This window comes from Galeopterus variegatus, unplaced genomic scaffold (genome assembly GCF_000696425.1).
Source record: "Galeopterus variegatus unplaced genomic scaffold, G_variegatus-3.0.2 Scaffold687, whole genome shotgun sequence".
NCBI classification, from domain to species: domain Eukaryota; kingdom Metazoa; phylum Chordata; class Mammalia; order Dermoptera; family Cynocephalidae; genus Galeopterus; species Galeopterus variegatus.
In genome coordinates, this window is record NW_007726798.1 from 260,703 (window position 1) to 287,669 (window position 26,967).

The 26,967-nt window shown below is 40.9% G+C and overlaps 1 protein-coding gene across 1 annotated transcript in view; it reads left to right on the forward strand.

Moving 5' to 3' along the window:
* Window positions 1-26,967, forward strand: part of NIN (ninein (GSK3B interacting protein)) — a 94,142-nt gene that overhangs the window by 25,594 nt on the left and 41,581 nt on the right. The window contains exons 4-9 of the mRNA XM_008571394.1: window positions 5,503-5,672; window positions 18,917-18,956; window positions 20,323-20,513; window positions 25,248-25,394; window positions 25,885-26,052; window positions 26,551-26,687. Coding sequence (XP_008569616.1) covers window positions 5,503-5,672; window positions 18,917-18,956; window positions 20,323-20,513; window positions 25,248-25,394; window positions 25,885-26,052; window positions 26,551-26,687 — 853 coding nt within the window. The remainder of the gene's footprint in view (window positions 1-5,502; window positions 5,673-18,916; window positions 18,957-20,322; window positions 20,514-25,247; window positions 25,395-25,884; window positions 26,053-26,550; window positions 26,688-26,967) is intronic.

Below are 26,967 nucleotides of genomic sequence, written 5' to 3' on the forward strand. Positions count from 1 at the left end.
GGTTGATCCTCCCATGAAAAGGCTGGAGAAACAGTCGTATGATCAGTATCAACTCAAAGAGTTTTTCCTGTTGATGGGTCTTCAACTGTTCCAGGGCTCAGACCATCTAGTTAGACCAGTCAGGCCTGGGGCTTCACACCACACTCATCCACCATCTTTGGCACTCTGGGGGGTGCTAAACTTCCCCTCAAAGCCTTTCTCCCCGGCAGTGCTAATCAGAGTCACCCCCATTACCTTTGCATCCAGAAGCCCCTGCGTTCCAGCAAGAAGCACCATTTGGACAGGTGAGAACTGATATGGAGACTGCTCCTAAAATTCTGTCACTGCATCCAGGGAGGACCCGAAAGACCCAGTTGAACATCTGCGTCTGTGTGGAGATTCCTAGGAGAGAGTAGTTGGGGAGTGAGGTGCTAATGCCTCCCCTGCCCCGAGCAGCTTCCTTGGAGGGGTTTTGTGCACACACAAGCTGGGTGATGACCTTGCTAAGGATGTCCTGTGGCGGCAGGGGGTGCAATGGGGAGCAGAAGGAACCACAGGTGATGTCAGAAGGCTTTTGCTGATGTCTTTTTTATGTTGTTCATTCTCTCTTGGCCTCTCTTCTCCCCTCCCCACCTTGGGACACCCTCCTCTCCCAATCCTTTATTCCTTCCACCACCCAACCTCACCCCTCACCTCCTCTCCTCCTGGACCCCCACTCTGCTCTTCCCATACCTCATGGCCCCCTCCCATATTTGTTTCTGTTTCTCCCCTTCTCCCCCTCCCTTCACAGGCCTCTAGATCTCTACCAGCTGCCATGCCCCCACCCTTTTCACTCTGTCTCTCAGTCTCAGTCTCTCTTTCTGTCTCTGTCAGTCTCTTTCTCCATCGCTGTCACTCTGTATCAGTCTCTATCTCTGTCTGTATCACTAAGTCTCTCTTGGCCTCAGTCTTAGTCTCCCCTCTGATTCTTTCTCTTCCCTTTTCTCTAATTTAGAATCAGGTGTGGGTTTGCACCTTCACTGTGTGATCTTGTGAAATGGTGGGTTCAGAACAGGCGAGGATGTGAGGATGTGGGGGAACTGGCTGGTGCTCACTTGCTGCGTGACTGCTTTTTTCCAAGAAAGCTTCTTAGGGTGCTTGTCTTGAGGTTTGCATGTGCTTCGTTTTTGACCCCTCTCATTTCCAAATGAATTTCAGGAATCCCCTGAGCTCAGCAGAAATGTGGTAAGAAGGGCCTCCTCCTGGCACTACCCCTGTGCTGTGGGTCTTTGGAATGGGGAGGTGTCTCTGGGAGTGATTTCCCAGGCTCACTAAATGGGTCAGGAAGGAAAGTAGAAAGCATGGTTCTACACGGGCAATTCCAGAATAAGAAGATCAGCACCACAAGGGCAGGGCTTTCTTCTTCATTGTTGGAAATAACCTTAGGCTGTTTTTGGGAACAGGGAAGTTTGATTTGAAAAATGATAAAATATCCATCTTAACCCTCAACAGGTACAGCTAATGCTTTGCCCATGGCAGGTGCTCAGTAAATATGAGTTAAGTGAATCTGCCTAATACTGGAGGGTATCTTTGAAAATCTCCTTTAACTTCCCATGGATGCCACTTCATTCCAGGTCTTAAGCTTGTGTTTTTACAAAGAAAGCTTTTGGTGGAATAAATAGTGTTTAGGCTTTTGGGTAACTCTTTCAGCTTTCCTTAGGTCCTCATTGCTTGCCTTTGGCCATCCGTGCAGTGGGTTTAGGAGAGCTGAGTGTTCCAGGTGGTAGTCTGCATCACACAGGTGACTGTGGCCAGTTTTAGGAGAGTAAAAAATGTACTCTTAATGCTTAGTGTAGAGTTGGGGAAGCTGTGTTTCCGCCATCCACCCTGCTGCTTGGAAGGGAGCTGGGGAGGAACAAGGTGGGCAGGTGTCAGTTGTTTCCCCTGCCTGCAACTGTCTTATCTACTCAGAGTGATCATTCTCCTGGACACTGAATTTCAATTTTTATTTTTATTTATAGTATGTGCAAGACCTTCTGGTCAAAAGTCATACATGTCCATGGTGCTCATGGTGAGTGGAAGGTGAACGTTATCACAGTTCCAGAGTTTCTCTTCTTGGGACAGATGAGATGTGGCGTAAAGAATGTGGTATCTGAGCATCCAAGGCTTTGTTTAATTTCTTAAGGCTAGGAGGAGTAATATTTTGTTTATCTTTTGAACTCTCTGATGAGATTTTTCCCCTACCTGCTAGATAGAGACTGCTAGTTACTTCCACATTTCTCTAGCAATCTTTAGGGGATTGAATCAGGGTTTCTCTATTGTCCCCTACTCATAACTGAGTGTTTGGTTTAAAACCTAGACCATAGAAACTAGGTCAGGTAGGACTGCCTCAAGCCACCTTACTATGATTGGTGTATTTTATAATAAGCTCTCTAGGGATGGGGTTCCCAACACCTCTGGGCTGGCTGGGCTTGTATGCTTCCCTTCAAAGCCCATGTTTATTTTTATATAGTGATGCCAAATAGCAGAAATGTAAAATGGGAAAGGAGGAAAATGACTCAGAAGCTTGACAATCCAGGCAGAATCATAAATATACTTTTAAAGAACTAACTCAATAAGCACAGCAGTCCTTTATTTTTTGTTTCACTGGCATTTCACTTCCCTCCTTGGAGCTCATGACTGGAGCAGTGACTTAACCAACATTAACGGAAGCTATGTGGTATAAATAAATTTGGTTCATTTCTTAATAAACCAAATAACCCCATCATTACCTAGCGTAGATGAGAAAGTTCCAGAATGAAACCTTAAAAAAACGCGTTATGTTTGGACGCCCTCATAAAGTAAATACACTTTGCCCCAAGGCTGTAGTTTTGTACCTTTTCTGTCGGGCATGGTATGAAAGGGGTAAGGCATTCTTCAACTTGAGTGTATAAGACTGTCTTAAAATCCATACAGCGTCCTCCCGTTTGGTGGACTGCTGCTGTTGACTTCTAAATGCCTAGTTGGGATTGATCAGGAGAATCAGAGTTTTCAAATGCTTAACACAGCAATGGCTGTTGGCCATGAGTGTTCTCTCTGGACATCCTTCTGCTGTCTCTCTTCCCCTCTTATCACATAAGTTCAATGAGGCTGATGCTTTACATACAAAAGGGACATGTGAGTGTGTAATTCTAAGTAACTATTTTTAAATGGTGTGATTAATTCTTTACTGCTCACATGGATGGTTTGGGAAATTCAGTGATGATGGAACCTTAATAACCCATTTTCCTATGTGTGTGCTAAAAGGATTATATAGGTTAATAGATTTCTCTAGAAATTGATTTCATCATTTATGCGCATTCTGTGAAAGATACTAATTTAAAGTTTTCTCAAAATTGGTTATTTTAATAAAATAATATAAAATAAATAAAAAAGGTTTAAACTTTCTGGCAATGCAAAAATAAGTCAGTAAATCTATAAACCAGAATTCCACAGGGTGCCTAATGGTTCACAATCTATTACCTTTCATTGCTTGGAAAAAGAGCTGTTTTGAATCCACCACTGCTCCCTACACTACGTAGGATAGTTAGTAGTAAGCCATTACTCCTAACATTCCTAGTCATTAACTAGGAAACCATTTTATCCACAGGTAGGTTTGAGATTAGATCATAGTGGATTTTTTTAAGAGAGTTGCTTTCTCACACAACTTTTTTCCTCTGAAAAAGTGTAGCATGCAAATGAGAGCTTCTTTGCCACTTCCATCTCCAAGACATGACTTTGTTTTCATGCTGGGAGAATCCCATGTTTCATTTTCCAAGGTTATAAGTTTTCCTTTTAATCTTTTCCATGCTCCCATAGTTGCTAATGGTGTTTCTTTTTGTCCGCCCCTAAAATTTAAGAATATATATAATAAATTAAGGATGGTTCTGCATTGCCTCTTATCTGACTAGCATCTGTGGGTGTCAGCTGCCAACAAGTAGCTCAAGTGTCTGGGCCACTCCTGAATGCTCACAAGCTGACACACTCTCTTCTGATAAAAGGTACCTTCAAATATGCATGTGATTTTCAATATAAATTTTGTATGCTTAAGCACTTCCTGTAAGAGAATCGCTCGACCTAATAAAGTGACTTGGCTGGGACTTATAAAAAGCTGTGTATAAGTATCACTAGAAATTATATAGCTAGCATAAATACTTCACTCTGGGCTTTGCTGAGCATTTTCAGAATGCTTCTGGCCACATTTATAAATATAGTGAAATCTGAGCTTATACCAGAGGGAAGGGTATGGGTGGGGGGAGGTGGTTAGTCAAACATGATCACCAGTCCTCCCAGGGAAATTGTAAAATAATGGCTAATCCCTAACATGGTTTCAGTGGTGACAGAGGAAGGGTTTTGTTCTTTTAGTTCTTACCTAAACAACCACCCTCATTCTGATGATACATGTGAAAATCTAAAAATCTACGTGTCTGAGTTCAGACACATCTTGCTAAGATTGTCATGTTCAAACAGAACACATATTATGTTCTCCAGAGAAGCAGTATGTCTGTGTGGACGATAAGACAACAGAAATCAAAGCATTGCCAGTCTTTTGTAGTTTAACGATCCTGTTAAACTACAAAATTTTATTCTCTTAGTACTATATAAGGTGCTAAAAATCTATATTTAAGATGACATTTGAATAGAGTGAAGTATTTATTTTATTGCATTAAAGCTATCCATTGTATTGAAAGGTTAGTCTGTAGTTGTGGTGGCAGCAGTGGTGATGGTGGTGGTGGTGGGGTGATGCTGGCAGCAGTGGCGGTGGTGGTGGCAGCGGTGGCGGTGGTGGTGGTGGCGGCGGCAGTGGTGGTGAATATTGAACCTGAGGCATGTTATGTCAAAATGCTGAAGTCCTTCTTTAAGGTCAAGAGATGACTCTCCCCTTCTGTACATTCCTTTTTATTTTGTACAACACTGAAGTTCCTGAAAACAACAAAAAAAACCATAATACACCATTTTTTCTTAATGTAGTTTCACATTTGCTATTTTATTCCACAGCTTTTAATTTTGTAATACAATGTCAGGTTTCATATAAGTGACTTGCTGTCATTAATTGATTAGAATCTGCTGTGTCAGTTCCTTTGTTCTGTCATCCTGCTTGTCTGATAGATCAGAAAGTGGAATCGTTAACAAAGTAGTCATTGAGGTAAGAGAGGGTGTTTCAGACTAATTAGTGTGGATACTAACTTTACAGTGCTGATATGATGTCAGCTTGACTACAATTTTCTAAGACTTCCTCCTTTTCATTGTCTTAATTCTGTTCTTTTAAGCCAAATCCCTTGCTACCATCATTGCATCTCCCATCATATGCAGATATATACTAGGGGTGATAGAAATCATTCAGAATTAGAAGCTGCATTCTGCATTTGACCTGATGGCTCATATACGCCCACAGCCAACACAGCTGGCAAACAGTGGTGCTTTATTTGGGGGCTGGTATAAGAGACTGTGTCCAGCGGCTGTGTGTGTCAGCTGAGGGCTGAGATTCTCATGTAATGTGGCCTCAACTCTTGTCTCCTTGCTCAGAGTGCTCACTAGAAGCTCAGCCCAAATATGTTAGAGGTGGGAAGCGTTATGGACGAAGATCATTGCCTGAGTTTCAAGAGTCCGTGGAGGAGTTTGCAGAGGTGACAGTGATTGAGCCACTAAGTGAAGAAGCACAGCCTTCACACATCCCAACCAGTGACTGCAAAGAGGTAAGAAGTTGGACAGGCACATTTATCTGGATCATGAGTGTGGATACCCACGACATGTGGCACAGAGACAGGAAAGCTGGGGGCGGGGTTGACATGAGTCAGACTTTTCTCAGTTACCAATTCCTTGCTAATTTTATTACTTGCCTTTTGGACATATATGGCTAATCATTCTATTGTTTAAATGTCTTCACCTTTGTTTCAGCCTTTAGAGAGCTGACATTTCTGTGCGTGCTTTATGTTATGCATTTTGAGTTCAGGTATTTTCATGTTATCTGGGGTCTGCTACTTGTAGCTCTTCTTGGGAATATATGTCTCCTTCATGCCAGGTCGTTTTTAGTTATTTAAAAAGCTAACCAAAAGTTCCCCTCTCCTCCATCTCAGACTATAAAACAGCATCCATGACAGGTAGGGAATGAAAGCAACATGTTCAGACATTTTGAGAGCCTGCATCCTATCTTATGTGGTGGGATAAAGCAGCTCTAACACTTGGGTTTTGCCTTGAGACACCAAGCAGGGGCACTTTCACAGTGCTTAGCAGTGGCCACAATTCTTATGAGTTCTCTCGCACCCAGGCACGTCTTGCTTTCTAGCATTCAGAGATTCACCTGCCTCCCTCAGCTCGCTTCTTTTCATTTTGCACATTTTCGTAATCTACCAATAAAGGAGAAGCAGTCACATTGTCTTTATTCTTTCTTTACGGCTCATTTACTGGCATCCCATTTATAGAACGTGATTGAAAATGCCATGCTGAGCAAGGTCTAAATGTTTCTTGCAAACCCCAGCTCAAACTGGGGCTGCAAATATTCCAGATACTAATATAAACTGGAAAAGAGACGGAGCACCTCCATTTCCTGAAAGTGGTCTGTAGATTGTAGGTTGATGGGGTGTGTGTCTTCATAGCTGTCTAAAATCTATCTTCAGCTTACTAAAATCTATAGGAAGCTTGTTCCCAATAATGTCCCCAGCAGTCAGACATGTAGCATCTTCAACTTTCCCGAATACCCACAAACTCAAAGGTAACTGGAAAGAGCCCAAATATTGAGCAGAAATGAAATTGGCAATAAGTACTGAAATGCACAAGAACACATGAATGGTCTGCCAATCAGAAGAAGTTTGTATCATTTTTTTAAAAACAAGTGATGCTTGTCCTCACACCAGAAGTGAAGGAACAGTTACAGAAATGTGAGCAACAAGAGAGGAAGAAAAGCAACTAAAAAGAGAAGAGATAGAAAGAAACCACAAAAGTGGAGTAAGAGTGGTGTGGGTAAGAAGTGACAGCTGAAAACAGAAAAAGCCACAAGGAGGGAGAAGGAAAGTACTGCCTGGAAAATCACAGTGCCAGGGAACTGGTCAGTATGGGGTAGGGGCTACTTTTCACCTTAGGTCCAGTCAGTTTCAGTGGTCACTCCCCTTTCTTGGATTCCTTTGAGAATTTTGACAGGGACCTTTCCCTAGTAAAACGCATATTCAATGCACAAAAGTTTCACATATACAATTTCAGTGAGGCAAGTAATTTGCATACTTCCATTAGTGCCATGTTCATATTATTTATCTTGCTATCAGGAAGAGCATCGTTTTATTACATAAAGTCTGTTTTATAACCCTGAGTAATGTAGAATGTATTTGAGACACTTCTCTATTGAAAAGTGACTTAAATGTCTCAACATTTTAGGAGGTAAGTTTTGTTGTTTGGAAAACATTTTTAAGTCTAATATCTCATTTCCCCAACTATTTCCAGTACCTAAGGTATTATTATTTGGTTCTAATAAATTAAATGCTTACCTATTTTTTGATATGATAGTTTCTAGTCATCACCTGGGGACACCCAGAAAGTTTTTGGGCAGAGCTGACTTTGTTGCTGGCAACATATTTCTTATATCCTTGTTATATCTTATCTACTGATGCCCAGTGAGATTTACTGTTTAAAAAGTGAGACTTTGGTTTCATGTATAAATAAAGATAAAAGTTGAGGCCTGAGCCTGGGCAAATTCTTGCAGCTTGTGTCTTAGCAAAAGGATATATTGGGAGAATCATTTCACCCTGATGTGCTACAGCTTCCTTTAACTCCTCCAGAAACCTCTTAGATATGACCTCTTGATGCTATATACAGAAGCTGTAATGTTCACCACCCTCCATCAATAGAACTGCAAACGGAGGCCTGAAGAGGGTCATTTCTCAGGATTTCTGTTGTCTGTGAGGACTCCTACTGACTCGACTTTGATAGTCTGTTATATTCTGTACCAGGACACCTACAGAATACCAGATAACACCTTTTCATCTTTCTTTTTTTATTGCCAAAAGTGGACTCAAACCAAAGCTCAGCAAACTGCTTTCTTGCCTAAAGATGAAGTGTTTTATAAGCTGAATTGAGTCTATCAGTTTTCAAATCATTTAATCTCTTCTTAAAATTAATAGCTTCACATGTGGTGTTTTTGATGCTCCTGATGGCAATTAAAAAGGCAAATCAGCTTTGTGCAGCAACCATGGTTGTAGATCACACTCACTGCCTTCAGTAACGCAGAGTCTGGTGGTTAGCTTTATCAGTGTGTCAGTCTTCTTTGGTACCATTGTGTCAAGATAGCATTCCTGTTTCCTGCCAGTTTCTGTATGAGCCTCAACAAATATGGGCCACTCAGTTGGCCAGTCCATGTGTGGAGCAGCATGGGCTTGCTCTAGAAAACCCTGTCCCTTCTAAGTGTTAGGTCTCTTAGGAGACTCAGGTAAGAAGACTGTTCTAAAGTAAGAAGAAAAAAATCTCAGTAACCTATGAAATTTATTTACTCTTATAAGGAGTTCTGAATCTGTCAAGAGGTCTTTATTGTAAACTGTTGGCTTCTTTTTTCTCCCTTTTGGTTGCTTGAGGCCTTCTGTCTCCTGTCTTTGGAGCTATTGAGAATTTATTCCTTGAGTTTATGATTCCTCTCAGTGCCACTGGGCAGAATTGAAGGAGGGAGTGGGGCTTGGTCTCCCCTGACATGAATGTTTTGTAAGGAGTAGTCAGATGGGGAGCTAGAGACAGGCCTTCTTAGTTTAGAGTGTGGGTTTCCTTTGATTCCAGGATCCTGGCTTAGGGGAAGGTGATATTTGTAGCTTGCCTTTGGACTTCAGTTTCTATTGCTCTCAGACATGCCTGATTTTTCCTTAAGTGACTTTAGAATTTTTTGATGAAGACAATAAAAGGTTCTGAATCTGCTGTCTCTGTTAAATGGAGAGGACATCTGGCTATTGCCCCCCAGCAGGAGACTAACTTGAGCTCTAGGTTGAATCAAATAATTTTATTTATCTGAGGACTTGTGGAGGGGTGGACAGTGGAATGGAACAGTGTCACAAGCACCTATAAAAGCTGTCCCCAGGGTGGCTCGCTTCCTTGTAGGAAATCATCCTATAGGGATAAGTGAGCAAATGGTCATCTGAAAAGACAAAATAATAATTACTGTCCCTTTTCCCTCTGGGGTTATTTCATGGTAGGGGAGATTTCTACAGGTTGACAAGAAGTCATTCCTAGGCTCCTGGGTTAGTGGTTCACAGTGTTTTTTCTGCATCCTTATTTGGGAAGCTTTCTCCCATAAACATAACCAAAATTATAGGTAATTCTCAGTAGCCGTGATTCTCTGCAGTCTGCCTATAACTCCACCTTTTCTCTCCCACTCAGGAAAACATCTAGAAATGCAGGTAACTGAAAGTGAAGCTATTGTAGAGATTGCTTTCAAGCTACTCTAAACTTATATTTAATGTAAATGCCATGTGAAGCCTCAGGCTTTGTTAGTTACAGGCGACGGGGAGCGCATCTGGTGATGATTCACTGTGCATGATCACGATGTGGTGCTGTGGGTGAGAGCCCACATTGTTACTGTGGGGTAGCAAGTGTTCTCCCACCTTGGCCTTAACCTCTGAATAGAATGTATGAGAATAAACCTCAATACAATGAGGTGTTTTTGATCATGTTTGACTTTCGTTTCAGTTCATGTATGTTAAAGCCCCAACATAAATTGTAAACATTTTAATAGTTTCCATCCTATCTCTTCCCCCTGCCCCATGCTTTTATCAGGCAATTTGATTCTTTCCTGCTGAAACAGAACATATCTAACCTAGCTATTAAGCATGTCTCTCATACCAAGTTTAGTTTACAAGTCAGTAAAGCCATTCTATAGGGAGAGACTACTGCATTCTTGCAAAATTTTCAGCACTATAATGTTTATTTCAGAATTTCATTTGGAAACACTAAAGCAGAATGTGCTAATTCACAGGTGACAGGTAGTTCCCACCATCAGGCTGTGGTGTGTGTTCGCTTTCCAATTTTAATGTGTTTATCTGGCAAATGGATTCCTTGGGAGTCTGATCTCTGGTGGTGTTGAACGTAAAGTGGTGATTTTTCTTTTTTCATAGCATCATTTTAACTCAGGTCAATTCAACTGGACATTCTATTCTGAATTAATGAAGACTAACAAAAGACACATTCTAGATGTGATTAATGAGAAGTTTTTGGTTATCGCTGTTTTTGCTTTACTTCATCAGGCAACAGAGTTAGATTTTAGGTTCAGGAGAGTAAACTTTTTTCCCTTTTATATACAACAACTACTGAACTGACCTCGAATTTTATGCTCATGTTTCCTCTGAGTGTAGGTGGAGAGGAAAACAAAACAAAACGAATTGTCAGTTCTATTCTCTGTTACTCAGATCTGGTAGGAAAGGCTGCGCAATTAATACAATTGGGACAGGGCCACTTTGCTTTCTGCTTTGGTTGAAAACAGGGGACACCTTGTTAACTGTTTTCCTCCATAGGGAATAAAGTGGGTCTAGTAAGATTCTTATCAAGAGCAAGGGGCTTTAAACAATTATTTCTTCAACTGTAGACAATAGTAGTGTAAGCCAAAACCATTGGCTTGCACATTACAGTTTAAGTGAGAACCTGAGGGAAAAGATAAAGCCAATTGCTACATTCACCCAAGAATGGACAAACAAATCCAGTCTCCATGTTAGGACTGTGTGGGTAGGAGAATGGGGCGGGGGGGGGGGGGTTTAAATGCAACAAAAAAAAACCCCTGGGGCTGGCCCGGTGGCGCACTGTTCGGATCCCACATACAGACCGGTTCCCACTCACTGGCTGAGCGAGGGGCGGGCGCAGCTCCGAGGGTTGCGATCCCGTTGCCAGTCCCGGTCTGTGACACTGAGGGTTGCGGTCCGTGGCCGGACACGAAAAAAGACAAAAAAAAAAAAAAAAAAAAACCCTGATTTTACCATCCCACATAAAATCAAACTTCATCAAGAAGTATGAAACTGACTTGTCTTCCCCTTATATTCATTTCCATATATGCATAACTTTGCAGTTAAACATTATGAAATGTTCATTCATATTGTATAGAGTCAGTATTTAATTCTGGAATAAACTTCTCAATAACTGAGAGTTCTGCTAAGATCTTTTATAGTTGAAATGTGCCTGTTTTCCCATAACTCCTATTATATTTTTTGTTCCAGTCTTAGGCTTTGACAAAGCAAGCAGTTTCATTACTGATGCTACTTATTCCCATCAAATGAGATGACTCATCAGGATAGACTTTTTTATTAATGGAATTCCAGTCTTTTTCTTTATATTTCTTAAATCTTATTAGATCATCTGGCTACTTCCAGAGATGAAACACTCTTTCAAGATGCAATTGCAGATCACTTGAAAGTGATATAAAGAAGCCCCTTCAAAGCTAATAAGATGTCTGTTGTTCTAACAGTCTTCCTGGCTTTGGTCTCCTGGTAAGTCTTCCTGACTTGATTCAAGAGGGAATTCCATTGGAATCCAACACCTCCCTCCTTCCAGATTAACAATTTCTAATATTTATTTCTAACTAGAAACTAAGACAACAAATAAAAAATTAACCAGTTAATATTAATGATGATAGTAACATTTTCCACCTATGCCATCAAATATTTTCTACATAGGAAAGTAGTATTCACTATCGATTGAGCAACTCTGATGAGCAGGAAAGACATTAAAAAAAAAAATCCCTTTCCTTTAAGGACTTTAAAATCCAGTGAACCAAAACTAGTCTCTGACCTTGATAGAAGAGGCTTAAGGCTCAAACTCTTAAATTCAGCATTTCTTCACACTGGCAGTACTGTAGTCTTTTTAGCAATGTGGTAGGACTAATCTAAATGTGTGTGCATTTAAAAATCATGCATTAATTCCTGTTATCTCCAGCACTTACTTGTAGCATTTAATTGCTTTTAAAGATAAAGGCACTGATTTGCATTCTAGTCTTGACAGCCTTGCAACTGAGCAGCTTGTCCCTGAATTCAGAATAGAGAGATTGAGAGCTGGGCTGTCAGGTCCACCATTGCCTTTGCCTTCAAAGGCAGCATAGTGGGACATGAACCACAGACCTGGGAAGTATGTCCATGAAGAAACAATAGCCAGCACTGCTAGGCACACTTAGCTTCTAATGCCCAGCTCAGAGCACAGGCTTTATAAATACCTTAGGCTATTAGTGAAATACACTGTGTATGCTGTGCTTTTAAAAGTTGTAAAGTTTTGATCACAAGCATTCTCTTTAAACTGATTTCTGTTTTCTTCAGAGACTTCCTGTGCTTAGCTAAGTGTGCTGCTCTTTTAAAATGGACACCACAGCTCAGTTTGTTTGGGGAGCTATGTTATTCTACTAAATTTCCTTTCTCTTCTCTCTAGACTTGCAAGGCTTTCCTCTTTCATAAAAAACCTGCTTGAGGCTACTGAAATCAGCTCAGCAACCTCTGCTGGGAAAGAATAGCCCCGTGTATGCCCCCATAATCATTTTAATTAGCTGTACATTCTGCAGGGCACAAAGGTCCATGCTGGAGCAGATGGCTGGTGGGGGCGGTGGCTGGGCTATTGTGGGCAGGGCCGGCGCCAGGCCCACAGGCTGCAGATGCTGGCCTAGCCTCAGGGCTGGAAGCTGGGGGGTCTGAGAGGCTCAGGCCATCTGCTGTGCAGTCCATCAAAGCAGGTGTCCCTCCAAAGAAAGCATTCCTGAAATTGGTGCCGCCTGTATAGCCGATGTGTGTAGGGTACCCTCATCTGGCTGTAGGACAGCCCAGAAGCTGACTATAATGACCAGCATGACACTGAGATGCACGGCCTCCAGGGTGGGTGAGGGCTCCCTTTGTCTGCCTGAGGGGGTGAGAACTGCCTGCTGTAGCAGCCTTGGGGCTGGTAACCTCTGACCCACTCACCCTCTGTCCACTCTCAGTGGGGCTGCTGGCCAGTACCTTGGCATGGTAATGAGGAAGCACAGGGCAACCCCTGCCAGTTTGGCTGCCCAGGGGACACTGTGTGGGGGAGGGGCCCCACAGGAAGCCCTGATCCTAAGTTGAATCAAAAGCTTCATCACAATTACCATACTCAAAACTGTAGTATTTGGGTTTTCTCCCCAGCTTTATTAAGGTATAATTGACAAATAAAAATAGCATATGTTTATGGTGTACAACATGATGTTTTGATATATGTATATACTGTGAAATGATTAAATCAAGCCAATTAACATCTCAAAGCTGTAGTTTTTAAAGAGAGTTTCTTCTGAGTTTGTTGTTAAAGCTGACATTGGTCTGTTTGCTGTTTCTTTCTCCTGCCCTTGTCCCAGGCTTGAACATCCAAGTAATAGGAATAGTAACTGTAATATTTATTTACCTAACAAATGCTTGGCACTTAAGTTGTAGCAGGCATTGTCCTAAGAGCTTTCCAAACATGAAGCACACCTGTGGAGGTAGGTTCACTTACCTCCTTGTTTACTTACCCATGAGGAAACTGAGGCAACAGAGGTTAAGTAACTTGCCCAAGGTCACACAGCCAGTAGTGGTAGAGCTGAAATTAAACTGAAAGTCAGGCTATGGAGTCCAGACCTTTAACCACATCATTGTCCTGGCTGAAATAATAACAATAGCTAGTGTTTCCAAAGTGCCACGCACAAGCCTCCATGTCCCATCAAATGGGGAGGAGTGTCACCCCACTCTACAGATAGAGGAAGGTACTGAGGGGTCACAAAAGTGGCACAGCCAAACTTAACCCAGACCATCTCTCTGACAAACCCTTGTGCTTGTCCACTCTACAATTTTGCCTTCAGAGTCGGGAGTGGGTGAAGTCCCACAGAATGATTTTTATATGTATAAATATCCATTCCTCCTTCAGTGAGAGGCTACATAAATTACAAGGGAAGAAATTAAAAATCTTTTCTCGTGAATTCAGTATTTCAAACACATCCCAGCAATTGTCTCTCCCTTCCTTCCCCACTTTTCCTGATTGTGCCCCTTCCAGTGCTCGTGGCAGATCTGTGTCCAGAGGCCAATTGCCAGGCTTTCACTGCTCTGGATAAACCTTCAGCAATTAAAAGACCCTGTTCCAGAATGACACCTCTTTTTGTTGGTGGTGTTCCAGTAGTTGAACGATCTAATCCCCCCAACCTTTTAACCTGCCTTCCCCACCTTCTCCCCCTTCTTTTTAATTGGAACTACTGGCCCCAGGCAATGAGAATGAAAGTAAATGAGCTGTGAATGAACTGAATCTTCCCCTACCCACCCCCCAAAATTGCAATTTAATAACAAACGTTCAGCCACTGTGTGCTTACCTCCCTCTTATTAAAAGGACAGACTCTTGGTGCAGACTAGGGAGAAGCATAGCATATATCAGATCTGGGTGATAAACTCCATCTCCAATTGAATGAAAATGTAGTCATTAGCATAAGATTGCTTCTCTTTCTAGCAGGGCCATCCTAGCTGGATATATGCTTCTTACAAAGGGTCTTGGGAGGAATGCTCAGGAAACCGTTACCCCTAGAAGATTTTAAAACATGTTTGTTATCCCTTATCCCACCGCCCCCACTTGCCTTAAGAGTTTGTGTGAAATCATTTAAGCTGTGGGTGCTGCCTGGGGTTTGGAAGGCTGTGCCATACCTGATGCTGCTGGGTTGGACTATCTCAAGAACGCCTCTTTGGGATGGTCTCAGTCCGCAAGGCAGGTCTCAGACAAGTGTCTCTGATCTTCCCACACTCTGCTAAGCTTAGGCATTAGCATCAGTAACATTTGCCCACCTGAGCAGCACCCAGGCTTCCCACCAAGTCTTCTCCGTCTGTCACAGTGCAGGAGGATGTCGCAGTCGTTGCAGAGTGATACTTACCAATGGGAGGGAACTTCCCTTTATCCCCACCCTCAAGTCACAGTAAATTAATTTAGTGAGAACTTGAGGGCAGGTAGACAAAAGAAATAGTGTAAGTTGTACCTATTTATATTGCGTAAACAACATTCATAACAGTAAAGGAAATAAAAGAAAATTGTCTCTGATAGTTCTTTAACCAAAATGTATCTATTTTTATTATCTCTGTTTCCTTCTGATCTTTATCTAATTGTATAAATATTTTTGCCAGCAGTAATTGTAGTATAGATAGCATTTTTGTAATGGTCTTTCATTTAACATTCCATAAGATGTTTTTCCATGTTTCTACATGGTTTTTAAATTATACTTTTAATGACTACAACATTATGATGTATCATTATACTTTATGCCCCATTGTTGAATATTTACATTTTTTTCAATACATTGTTACAAAAAGCACTGCAATATACATATTTATGCAGAAGGCCTTTTTTTTCCCTTTGATTTTATTGCCTTCAGATATCAAGTGAAATTATTGGGTTGAACAGTAAGAACATTTTTATTGCTTTTGATACATAAAGCCATTTTCTTTACTAAAAGAAAAATATCCATTTACATTGTTAGCAATAACATGTAAAGAGGCCTGTTTTCAGTCATAACCTTGATGGTAGTAGAAGTCATATCTTAAATACTTTCTTAATTTAATAGCAATGAAATGACTCCTTGGTTTTCATTTATACTTCTTTGCTGAAATTGTGTTGCCTCTTCTGTGACTTGTATGTTTGTACCCTTTGCATCTCTGCTGGAGACTTGGCATTTTTCTTACAAACCTAAAAATAACAGATACCTCCCAGGCCCACCCAAAAAAATGCTTTAAGTTTAAACACAGAAACAAAAAAAAATCTGCAAATATAAATATAACATGTATTACATAAACATGTGTTCAATAAAAATAAAATTTTGTAGTGCTTATTATGAGCCAGGCACAATTTTAAGCACTTTACCATAACGTTATGAAATATGTATTACTTTATTCCCATTTTATAGGTGGAGAACCTGAGGCAAAAGAGATCAAGAAACTTGCCTTAGGGCCAACCTGGCAGGTATGTCAGGATTCAGTGCCAGGCACTGTGGCTTCCCGGGTCTATGCTATGGCCTCCATGCTCCGTCTGGTATTCCTTAGGAGTAAGAATCAGGGAAGGAAGGCAGCAGGAAAGTGCTATCTGGAGAGTGAATCAGCAATACACACCCAGTCATCATCAGACCTTGGAAACAGTGCATCTGAGCATCTTGGTTCTCTGAACTCATTGCTCATTATTTTAAAATGAATTGAGAAGTAAATGAGCGAATGTAAGAAACAAACTTTCATGAAGCAAGCTGTATTAGTCTGTTTCTGTTGCTTATAACAAAATACCTGGAACTGGGTGATTTATAAAGAAAACAAAATTTATTACTTACAGTTTCAGAGGCTGGGAAGTCCAAAGTCTAGGGAACACATCTGGTGAGGGCTTTCTTTGGTAGTGGCTTTACAGCAATGCAGGGGTCTTACACGGCAGAAAATGGCAGAGCGGAGAGAGTGAGAGAACAACCTCCTCATTCCCTCTCCTTTTAAAGCCCTCAGAACCATGCCCCTAACCACCATTATTAATCCATTCACTACGGCATGGTCTTACAATCTAATCACCTCTTCAAGGCCCCATCTTTCAATTACCATAATACGATTTCCCACCCTCAACAGTTACAGTGGGAATAAAGCCTCAGTGAGGTTGAGGGGCATCCAGTCTACAGCACAAGCTATCCACCTTGTTGATTTAGTAATTGTTACCAAGGATTTTTTGAAGGTGTGTGTTCGTGTTGCATTTTTATAACTGTATGACCTAGCTGGGGCTCCCTTAATGATTTGGGCCCAGTGACATGATATTCTCTTGCCCTTTCTCCGATCCGATGTTAAAAATCATCCCTGCTTGTGATTTGGTAGGTTTTGTTTTGACCAATGGTTCTTAGGGCATAAAACCCTGTTTTATTTGTCGTAAGTGGATTTGATGGATTTAAGTCTAGGATGTTCCAACTTATATGCTGAATAATGAATTTTCACAATTTTGGGTGTCAAAAGTAAAAGCAGTGTGAGCATTTGAATCATTTGCTCTTTTGGATAGGGAGATAAGTGTGGAGGGACAAACAGGCAGGATGTTTGTATTAGTGGGGATTTATTGATTTAAAATTTTCTTTTATAAAAACAGTTGAATACTGGCCAGAAATGATAATGTGAGAAAACCCACGGAGGACTGTTTACTCCACCACTCCCCCCGCCCACACCATTCCTCATGTGTCCACTAATTTGGAGATAAGTCTTTATGTAGAAATGTGGGCTGAGTGAGCTGATGAAATTGTAACCATAAGATAGCAAACAAAAATCACACTGTGAATTAGGATTCGGTTCCCATTGATACCATGTACGTTAGTGACTTTCAGTTGTAATTCAAATGAGTTGTAATGAACTAACACATTTTGAAAGGCTATGCCTTTGATGTCCTCTGTATGGCAAGAATAATCCAACTCAGCATTGTCAGTTTGGGGCTTTAGTTTAATGTGGCCAGTTAGGTGATCTCTCTGAATTGGTGCTGTCCTTAATATCTTTCTAAGTAAAATATGCATCTATGAAATCATGGTAGATGGTTGTCCCTCATTCAAGAGGAGAGAACTAGACAGCTGAGTGTGGAAAATAAAGCAGATGAGCTTTAAGTCTTCTGAAAGAACTTCAACTCATATCAGCTTGAACAAACTACTGAAAGGCAATGTTTAATCTAAGAAGTTTAGGTGGCACACCATCTGCCATGAGGAATCCAAGCTCTGGAGACAGGAAATAATTAGGCTCATTTTCCTGTTGAGTCATTTTCCTGACTATCAGCTAGTTGTACAGTTCAACCATCTCCGAGAATGGGCTGGTTACTTGTTATCAAAAGCAGCTTCATTCATAAAGTTGGTTCTTTGCTAAGACAGCAGCCTAGTTTTGAAAGGGAGATTCACCTTTTCTCAACAGGTTTCCTTTGATGGTTGTAGAACCTCCCAACAGCAGTGATAAGGTGGCTCCCTGGAGAGGCTAAAGCCATTTGCTGGAGAGGCCAAAGCCACTGCAGACAAACTTGATGCAGCTGGTTGGAAGCAGACCTGTACCATGGTTGGCCAGTGGAGCAAGGGCTGAATTTTGGTTCTGACTTGCACTTTGGCTGGGCGCTTTTGTGTAGTATACAAACTATAACGTGATACTGTGACCTTGGAGAAGACCCAGCAGTAATCTAGCATGATAAAGGGACAAAATGGTCCAATTCATATAAATTTCAGTACTCTTAATGTAATTTACTGGTAATGTGTATTTTATTTAACTCAAGCTTTCTAGCCTGCTGGTTTAGTTGGCATCTCTCTCTCCTCGCTGTGCCCCCAACACACCAGGCTCATTCTTGCCTCTTTGCTTCAGCTGATGACTTGGCTCTCTGCAGTTCATCCTTCAGGCCTCAGTTTAGACATCACTTCTTCCAGGGAGTCTACTCTGATCTACCAAGTCTGAAGTACTCCCCTTTAGGTACCCTCACAGTAACCTGAACTTCCCCATTATAGCACTTGAAATACTATCCTTCCTGTTTTCTTGTCTTCATGACTTCATTAGCATAAAAACTTCTTGAGGCAGGAAATATGTTTTTCCTGTTCATGGTTGCATTACAAAAACCTAACATAGTACCCAGCACAAAAGTGAGCACTGAATATACATTAAATGAAGAGTAAATTCATAAGTGCATTCATACAAACCCTTGTTGGTTGATAGATCTGAATATTTGCTTTGGCTTGGTTTAATTGGTTGTGATAGGTTTGGCTGGTGAATAAGTGACCTTGCACATGAGAAAGATATATCCTTGGTGAAATAATGCAGAAGACTGTGTGGTGTTTCTTACGAGCCTTCTCTTGATTGGCTAGTTAACTAAAGAGAAGCCATCTGAGTGAAAGCACTGGAGGGTCCTGAAGTCATGTGACTCGCTCAGATGATGATTTCAGAGCCAGAGTGATCTGGTCTACGTCAAGCTAGGATAGTTCTTTCTGAATAAGTCCTAAAGCACACTAATCTTCTGTTGCCTTGTCTAGCGCTGGAAGACGCAACGCAGTGAGGAGTATGAAGCAGAAGGTAAGAGCTGAGGGTGTGTCGGACCCACCTTGGAGGGAAGGGCAGCCATTCATAGGACACTCTCCACCCCCCACTTTCCTGCATCTCTTATGCTGTAGGCCCGCTGGGAATTAACATTAAGAACAACAGCAACAAAAAATTTGTTCCCCCCTTCAAAAATAAACAAAAGTTTTTTTAAAAAATTGTTCCCGATTGAGAGCTTATAGTTTTAAAATCATGCAAGACATGGCAACTAAGTCGTGAAATTCCACATATGAGCAAATTACTCTGTTATACAGACTTTCAAATTAATTTGCAATTTAGTAGTAATTTAATTAATTCGGACTAACCTAAATAGTGACCTATTAAAATGCATTGACCAGTTTCAGTATTTAAGCAGCATCAGAATGCATTGATCCTCTGGCCACCAGGTGGCACTGTGGTTCAGTTGACAGACCCTCTGCCTGCTTCACAGTCTACCCTGGATTAACTGTACTTAAATGTAATTACACCGTGTTCTCTAGGTCTCCAGCCTAGAAGGCACAACAGTAATGGACTTATATTTAATTTTTGTCAATAAATAGTAGGAGTAGTACTAAATGCTCCTTTCAACCCTCTAAGTTTCTCCCAGGCACACAATTGTGCCAGTAATTATCTCATGTTTAAGAGATGGCTTCACAGAATCTCTAATACTCCATACAGTGGGAAATTTAGAAATAGGGACTTTTTATAAAGGATAAATAAGCATTTTGATTTTTTAAATAATCAGTTTGATCCTTAGGTCTTCAGATAGAACATCCTTCGTGTATAGATAATTACGAACTTGTGGCATGCAACCATGTATTCTTTCAAGTTGTACTGTTTGGTTTCTGTAGGTCAGGATATTTATATGTAAAGATTTGGGAACAGGCTAATCTTGAGGCTTTTATCATGAAATTCTTTCCTTCTCAGTAAAAGAAGCTCTAAATTTTAGACTAGAAAGAGAGCAGAGATAATACAGTCTGACACATATAGTTGAGGCAGGGCTTAGAAGATTCTTGTGATGGCTCTCAACTGGCATTCTCTCAGGATCACACTAAGCCTAAACTTGTGATGTTCTCAGGTGGAACAAAACAAGTTTAGAACCTTGTGCAGTATTGTACAGGAGATGATATTTCTCACACAAGTATGTGTGCCAGTGAGCAAAAAAGTGCCTGTTTGCTCTAGTTGTAGCCTAAGAACCAATGGTTCAATTTCATTGGAACTTCAGGACTGAATCAAAATGGAATCAACATTTATTGTCTTTTTCTTGCAATATTTATTTTCAAAAAGCACATTTTTCTTTGAGAATAGGCGCTCTCTCATGGCAATTCCTTTGCAGACAACACAACATACGCTTTTATTTCAGGCCAGTTAAGGTTTTGGAACCCAGATGATTTGAATGCCTCGCAGAGTGGATCTTCCCCTCCCCAAGACTGGATAGAAGAGAAACTGCAAGAGGTTTGTGAAGATTTGGGGATCACCCGTGATGGTCACCTGAACCGGAAGAAGCTGGTCTCCATCTGCGAGCAGTATGGTTTGCAGAATGTTGATGGAGAGGTAAGCCTTGCAAGGATGCTTTTATTCAGGAATACTGATGATAGTCAAAGCTCAGCTGGTCACAGACTGGAATAGCCATATCATGGCTTCCTGCAGCTTGTTAGGGAGAACCATTATCTTTCTTCCTAGGAAGTAATTCATGAAGATTCTGTCTTTGAGGAGCTCATGTTGTATTGTGGGAAAGAAAAACTGACAATAGCTGACACTTTTCTGAATCCACAGTATGTGCCTGTCACTGTGCTAAGCATATTACCCCATGTAAAACTATCAGCCACCTGCCCAGTGCAGCCATGATGTCAGACATATCTGTAGAGGTGTCATTCACGGAGCAAACTGTGGGAAAGTGTGGAGGAAGAACTAAGCAGGGAGTTCAGTAGATTTGAGTTGGGGGAATATATTGAAGGCCGAGCTGATAAGTTTAGATTTTTGGAAAGAAGATCTCAATATCATCCCTGGGTTCTTAAGCAGATGGAGCAATGTATATAAGAAAAGTTTATTTCCTGAAGTTGTTCTGAGCTGCTTTTACATAGTGATGTGAAGAGAGCCTTGGGTTAAATAGAGCAGCCAGGAGCCATTACAATATTCTGGTCATGAGGAAATGGGAAAAAAAAAAGGGTAGTCAGTTGTTTTGAAAATACAAAGAGTGTTGAAGGAGTCCCCAAGAGACTCTTACCTGGAAAAACTCTGAGCTTTACGTTTTCCAAAAAATTAAGAGGGGAACTGACAGGACTGGGTGCATGAACAGCCATGAAGCAAAAGAATATAAATAATTCCAAGCAGGCACAGAAAGAGAAATATCGCATGTTCTCACTTATATGTGGGAGCTAATAAAAAGTAAATAAATAAATATACAAACAAATACATGGGGGGAAACAAGATAACAATCACAATAATTTCATGAACTTGTTAAGGTAAGTGAACAGATATGACGTTGATGGGGGAAGAGGCAGGGGGAGGGGGGGAAGGAGAAACTGGTAAAAGGACATGAAAATCAACTACACTGTATATTGATAAATTTAAAAATTAAAAAAAATTTTAAATGTAAAAAAATAAAAAATAAATAATTCCAAGATATGCCTTTCAAAGAGCTGAAAATAAGGATTTGTGAGAATTAGAAGTTAGAACTACAGTTTTAGCTTTGGGAATATTTGATTATAATGATATTTGAAACTATGCTGTCTGATTGCTCAGGGGATAAGTGGTCTTATTTTCCCAAACAAGAAATTTATCATCAAAACTTCCAAGTAGCCTGGCTTGCAGCCAAGTGTTCTTTCCCTTCTTGCTTGCATATGTGATCATAATATATATCATATAACCTTTGAGTGCCTTTGTAGTGGCTCAGTGGTAATTTATTTTTCAGTGGTGGCTGTTGAGTCATAAAATTAAATTCATCCTCCTAAATTATAAACCGGTGCAGTATTGAAAACAATGGGTTGTTTTTGCCAAGAAATATTGCACAAACTTGGATTATTTATCTGAAAACAATTCTTGGAATAAACTGTAACCATTTGTGGGGAATTGCATTTTCTTTTGTGGTGGAGTTTCCAAAACCTGGGAAAAGAAATAGCAAGTTTAGTTATTTTCCTTTGGTCTGAGGATGAGTAAAAAGAAAAATCATGAAATGCTATAGTACTTTTTATTATTAGCTCTAAACCACAGAGAAATGGAAGTTCAAGATGATCTCGTTTTTTTTTTTTTTTTTTTTCCTTTTTGTCTTTTTTCGTGACCGGCAACAGATCGCAACCCTCAGTGTCACGCCCGTACCGGGCCGGGACCAGCAACGGGATTGCAACCCTCGGTGTTGTGCCCGCACCTCGCTCAGCCAGTGAGTGGCCGGTCTGTATGTGGGATCTGAACCCTTGGCGGGAGCGCCACCGTGCTCCCAAGCAGCGCACTGTAGCAGTGCGCCACCGGGCCGGCCCCAAGATGATCTCGTTAACATATAACTTGAAGTCCTAAAGTGTTACAACTGAAAGCAGTTTTTTTGTTTGTTTGTTTGTTTTTTCCTTTTTTTTTTTTGTCTTTTTTCCTGACCGGTAACGGGATCACAACCCTCGGTGTTGCACCCGCACCACGCTCAGCCAGTGAGCGGGGACCGGTCTCCACATGGGATCTGAATCCTCGGCAGGAGCGCTCTCAAGCGGCGCACTCTCCAGTGCGCCACCAGGCTGGCCCCTGAAAGCAGTTTTAGATTTAGTCATCCCCTCATTTTATAAAGAAAGTGAGATCACAGCTGCTCACATTTTCATGAAGAGGAACTGGATTCACTGTCTTCTAGCTGTAACTGGTATTCTGCTTTTTAGAAGTGAGGACAACTACCAGACAGGGATGGCAAATTAGCACCCTAGATGCCAAATCTGGCCCAAAGCCCATTTTATTTGGCCTGCCCAATGTTTTAAAAAGTGAACTTTTTGCTACACTTTTTTAAATTGGGAGATTTTGTTAAAATCCAAAAGTTCCGTTCCCTTTTGCAGGCAGTGAATACACAGCTAGCCCCTTTGGAGAGGGCGTGCACTCATGTGTTCAGCTTACCCATCGTCACCACTTTCTGATGTCTTAAAGCCATTCTGCCTCATTCATTTACATCACTTTGCAGGCCTCTCTGGGTACTTGGGTTTGTGATTCCATTTCTACCTCATTATTTCCCAACTTACATATCAGGAAATCAAACATCCAAAGACCTGGTCGATGTATCCTGGGGAGAAGAATGTCCTCACAGTTCTAGATGTGACTCCTGTTCAGAGTGTGTGGGGTGCCCTCGTTGACTAGTTAACCTGCATTCTTTTCTGCCCCACTCTGCCCATCTGCCCTTTTCTAAATCCACATCCTTTTACTGACCACTTGCCCTCTGCCCCATCTAAAATAGTTGGCAGTCCTCACCTGCTTCACCACTTTGAAAGGATCAGGCAATGGATGTTTAAGCAATCTAGAAGCTGTACACTGATTTGGCCAAGGTCACAAGGTCAAGCAATGTGGATCTAAGGTTAGAGCCAAAATACTACCTCATTAACTTTAATCAGAGCACACGGACATTACTGTAACTTCTGGTTTGACAGTCTTGACAGCCTTGTTCTCTAGGAGAGTGTTCTTGTTGATAAAAACAAGACAGAAAAGGATCTTAGCAACCTAAAATCTTGCCCCAAATACCTCCCCATTGATTTAATCAACAGGATTCTCTATTAGGAATTGTTGCTTCTTCCAAAGATTTTTACTCTTTCAGTGGTTTTCTTTGAGTCCTCTGCAGAGGAAATGGTATAAAAGTAAGAAAGGAGAAAGATATTTCCTATTGGATGTGAATTGGAAAAAAAGTTTGAAATAAATGTCCCAAGCACTTACCTAAAGAATAAAATCAACTGGGCCGGCTGCGTGGCGCACTCAGGAGGGTGCAGCGCTTGGGAGTGCAGCGGCACTCCCACCGCGGGGTTGGATCCTATGTAGGGATGGCCGGTGCGCTCACTGGCTGAGCGTGGTGCAGGTGACACCAAGCCAAGGGTTGCGATCCCCTTACCAGTCACAAAAAGGACAAAAAAAAAAAAGAAAAAAGAATAAAATCAACAATTATGAAATATGAATCCTAGCGATAGTCTGGATTTATGAAATGAATATTAAAAGTTTGAGAATATGTTACAGCAAATTTAAGCCTGTGTTTGAATGGACCCAATTGTAGGCTCTTAATGCAACAGGAGTAAATTTGCTGCTTATTCTATCTCGTTGCTACTCGATGACATGAGCATCTCCTGGGAGCTTGTTAGAAATGCAGAATCTCAGACTTACTGTATCAGAGTCTGCATTTTAACGACATCTCTGAGTGACTTCTGTTTTGTACATTGGAGTTGTATTCCTATAGGAAAATTTTAGACCCTAAAGTAAAGAGGAATCCAACTGCCATTAGGGAGTCTTTGCCTTTCCTCCCTGTTTGGTAGCTTCAGTGATTTATATTGCTCTGTTCTCCTTCCGATTCCTCTGTGGAGCTTGGGAACAAATCATCTCCCATGAAGCCTCTGGATGGGGCTGTAGTCCAATCTCCCCTTCCCCTATTATATGATGGGGACTACTTGATTACTGTTATGGTGCAAAATAGCCAGTCACAATTTTCTCATCTTTATATCTCTTGGAATCCTTCTATTGCACACACTTAAAATCCTTTTCATTCAATCTTTGTCTCCTGTGCTAAAGCATTAAAATAAAACCCCACCCAGCACATGCAGTGTTGTTCCAAGTAAGGTTCTAAATCCCCTACATTATAGGTTTTAGACCCAAACTCTTAGATCATTGCAATCTGTCCCAGACCAAATTCTGCTGTGCTAGCATACTAATTTTGAAAATTCAGTGTAAGCCAAATATCACTTAGAAAAAAATGTCCAACTAATTTCTATTGTTATGACACTGGCAAGCTATATCTTTGTTTTAATTTTTTTAACTAATAATAATAATATGTGGCAACATTAAAGATTGCCTGTTATAGGAGTGTTGGTAAAAGAGAAACAGCATTGCTAAGTAGCATAAGATTATGAAGATGTTGAAAATGGACTTTTATTTAGTTTATGTGAGGAGGGAAAACATATCATTACTGGAAAGGGAAATAACTTTAGTGAAGTGAGAATAAAGGGACATAATTATGTTTCTGGAGCCCTGGGTCAACAGTGGCACTGATTTCTATTTGCCAGAATTGTACTTTGGATCTTTTGTTTTTTCGAGTAACGTATTTTAAAATATGCAGTTAATCTTTTCCAGATGCTTGAGGAAGTGTTCCATAATCTTGATCCTGATGGTACAATGAGTGTAGAAGATTTTTTCTATGGTTTGTTTAAAAATGGAAAATCCCTTACACCATCAGCATCTACTCCATATAGACAACTGAAAAGGCACCTCTCCATGCAGGTAAAAATAAATAGGAAATGTTTTCTTTGTGAGTAAAAGTGAGAACCCATTTGAATAAGTCCTAATGTATTACTCTGTTGTCTGAAGCAAAATACTAGTGAGAGAGCATGAAGCAAAGAAGAATTAGAAAGACTGAACCATTAGGAAGGAAATGTTGGGTTTGAGAAACGACCATAAATTGCAGAGTGGGAAGGCCGCTAATTATGCCTGTTGATGTCAGCTCCGGGTCAGAAGAAACCCGGTGTTAAGTAGACACACATCTTGTCTATATCAAAGAACTCTCTACCAGAACAACTTTTTTTGATATTCTTGACTCACTTGGGAATGGAGATCAAAGGGGCTGTGTGACTTTTTTTCCCTAGCAGTGTAAACTAGAGAAACATGCCTTCTGCTCATTGTGCTTGGGGCTGACCAGTTTCGGTCTTGACCAACATCTTGTTGAAATGCCTGCACTCAAGCTAAGCTTGCTCAAGTCTCTTTCTTCTTCCAGTCTTTCGATGAGAGTGGACGGCGTACCATGACCCCATCAGCGATGATGAGTACCATTGGCTTTCGGGTCTTCTCTTGCCTGGATGATGGGATGGGCCATGCATCTGTGGAGAGGATACTTGACACCTGGCAGGAAGAGGGCATCGAGAACAGCCAGGAGATACTAAAGGTGTGGCAGCATTTAATGGGAGGAAAATGACAAATCCAGAGAAGGTTGAAATGTTTTAATTTGTTTTTGAAATGCTGTGACTTGATTTGATTTCTCCTTAATGATTCTATTCACAAGATCTCAAAGATAAGAGGTAACTTTCCCTACTCCGTTTAACCAGGAGTCTGTTTCTAACCACTTTCCATGTTTCTAAAGCCCCAAATTATTGACATGAGAAATACTCTTAACTGACCTCTGATTGGTAAAGGTTAGAGTTATATCATTGCATTTGTTTATAGTGCTCAATAGTATATTTTTTTTAAAAACATGCAAATAATCATGTTATGCTTTCCTTAGAGAGAACTTAGTTATGGTCTTGATTGAAGATTGTTCCTAAGCAATCACTAAAGAAATGTAATCAACTAATTTCTAGACTATAAATTCAGTTCTGAGTTTGTATAACTTTTACATTTTCTGCTTTCAGAGGATAGAACTTGTGATTTGTGTTCTGATTTTTAGGCCTTGGATTTCAGTCTTGATGGACACATCAACTTGACAGAATTGACATTGGCTCTTGAAAATGAACTTTTGGTCACCAAGAATGTCATTCACCAGGCGGCTCTGGCCAGCTTTAAGGCTGAAATCCGGCATTTGTTGTGAGTTGAGCAGACGGTTTGCCTGCTCCATTCCCTTTCCTGCTTGTCCAGCAAGTCATCAGATGCCTGTGACAAACATTTTCCATTCTATATGCAAATGTGACTAATCTTCTATCATCTAAATACTGCACAAATCTTCCTTAAACTGTAGGAAAATGAGCTAGAACTTAGTATGTGGGCTTTTGAAGGGAACTATGGAATGCCTTTTTGTTTGGGGAGGGTTTTGGTTGTCTTGGTTTTGTCTTTTATTGAAGCAAGCCAGATGAGAGCTTTTTGTGGG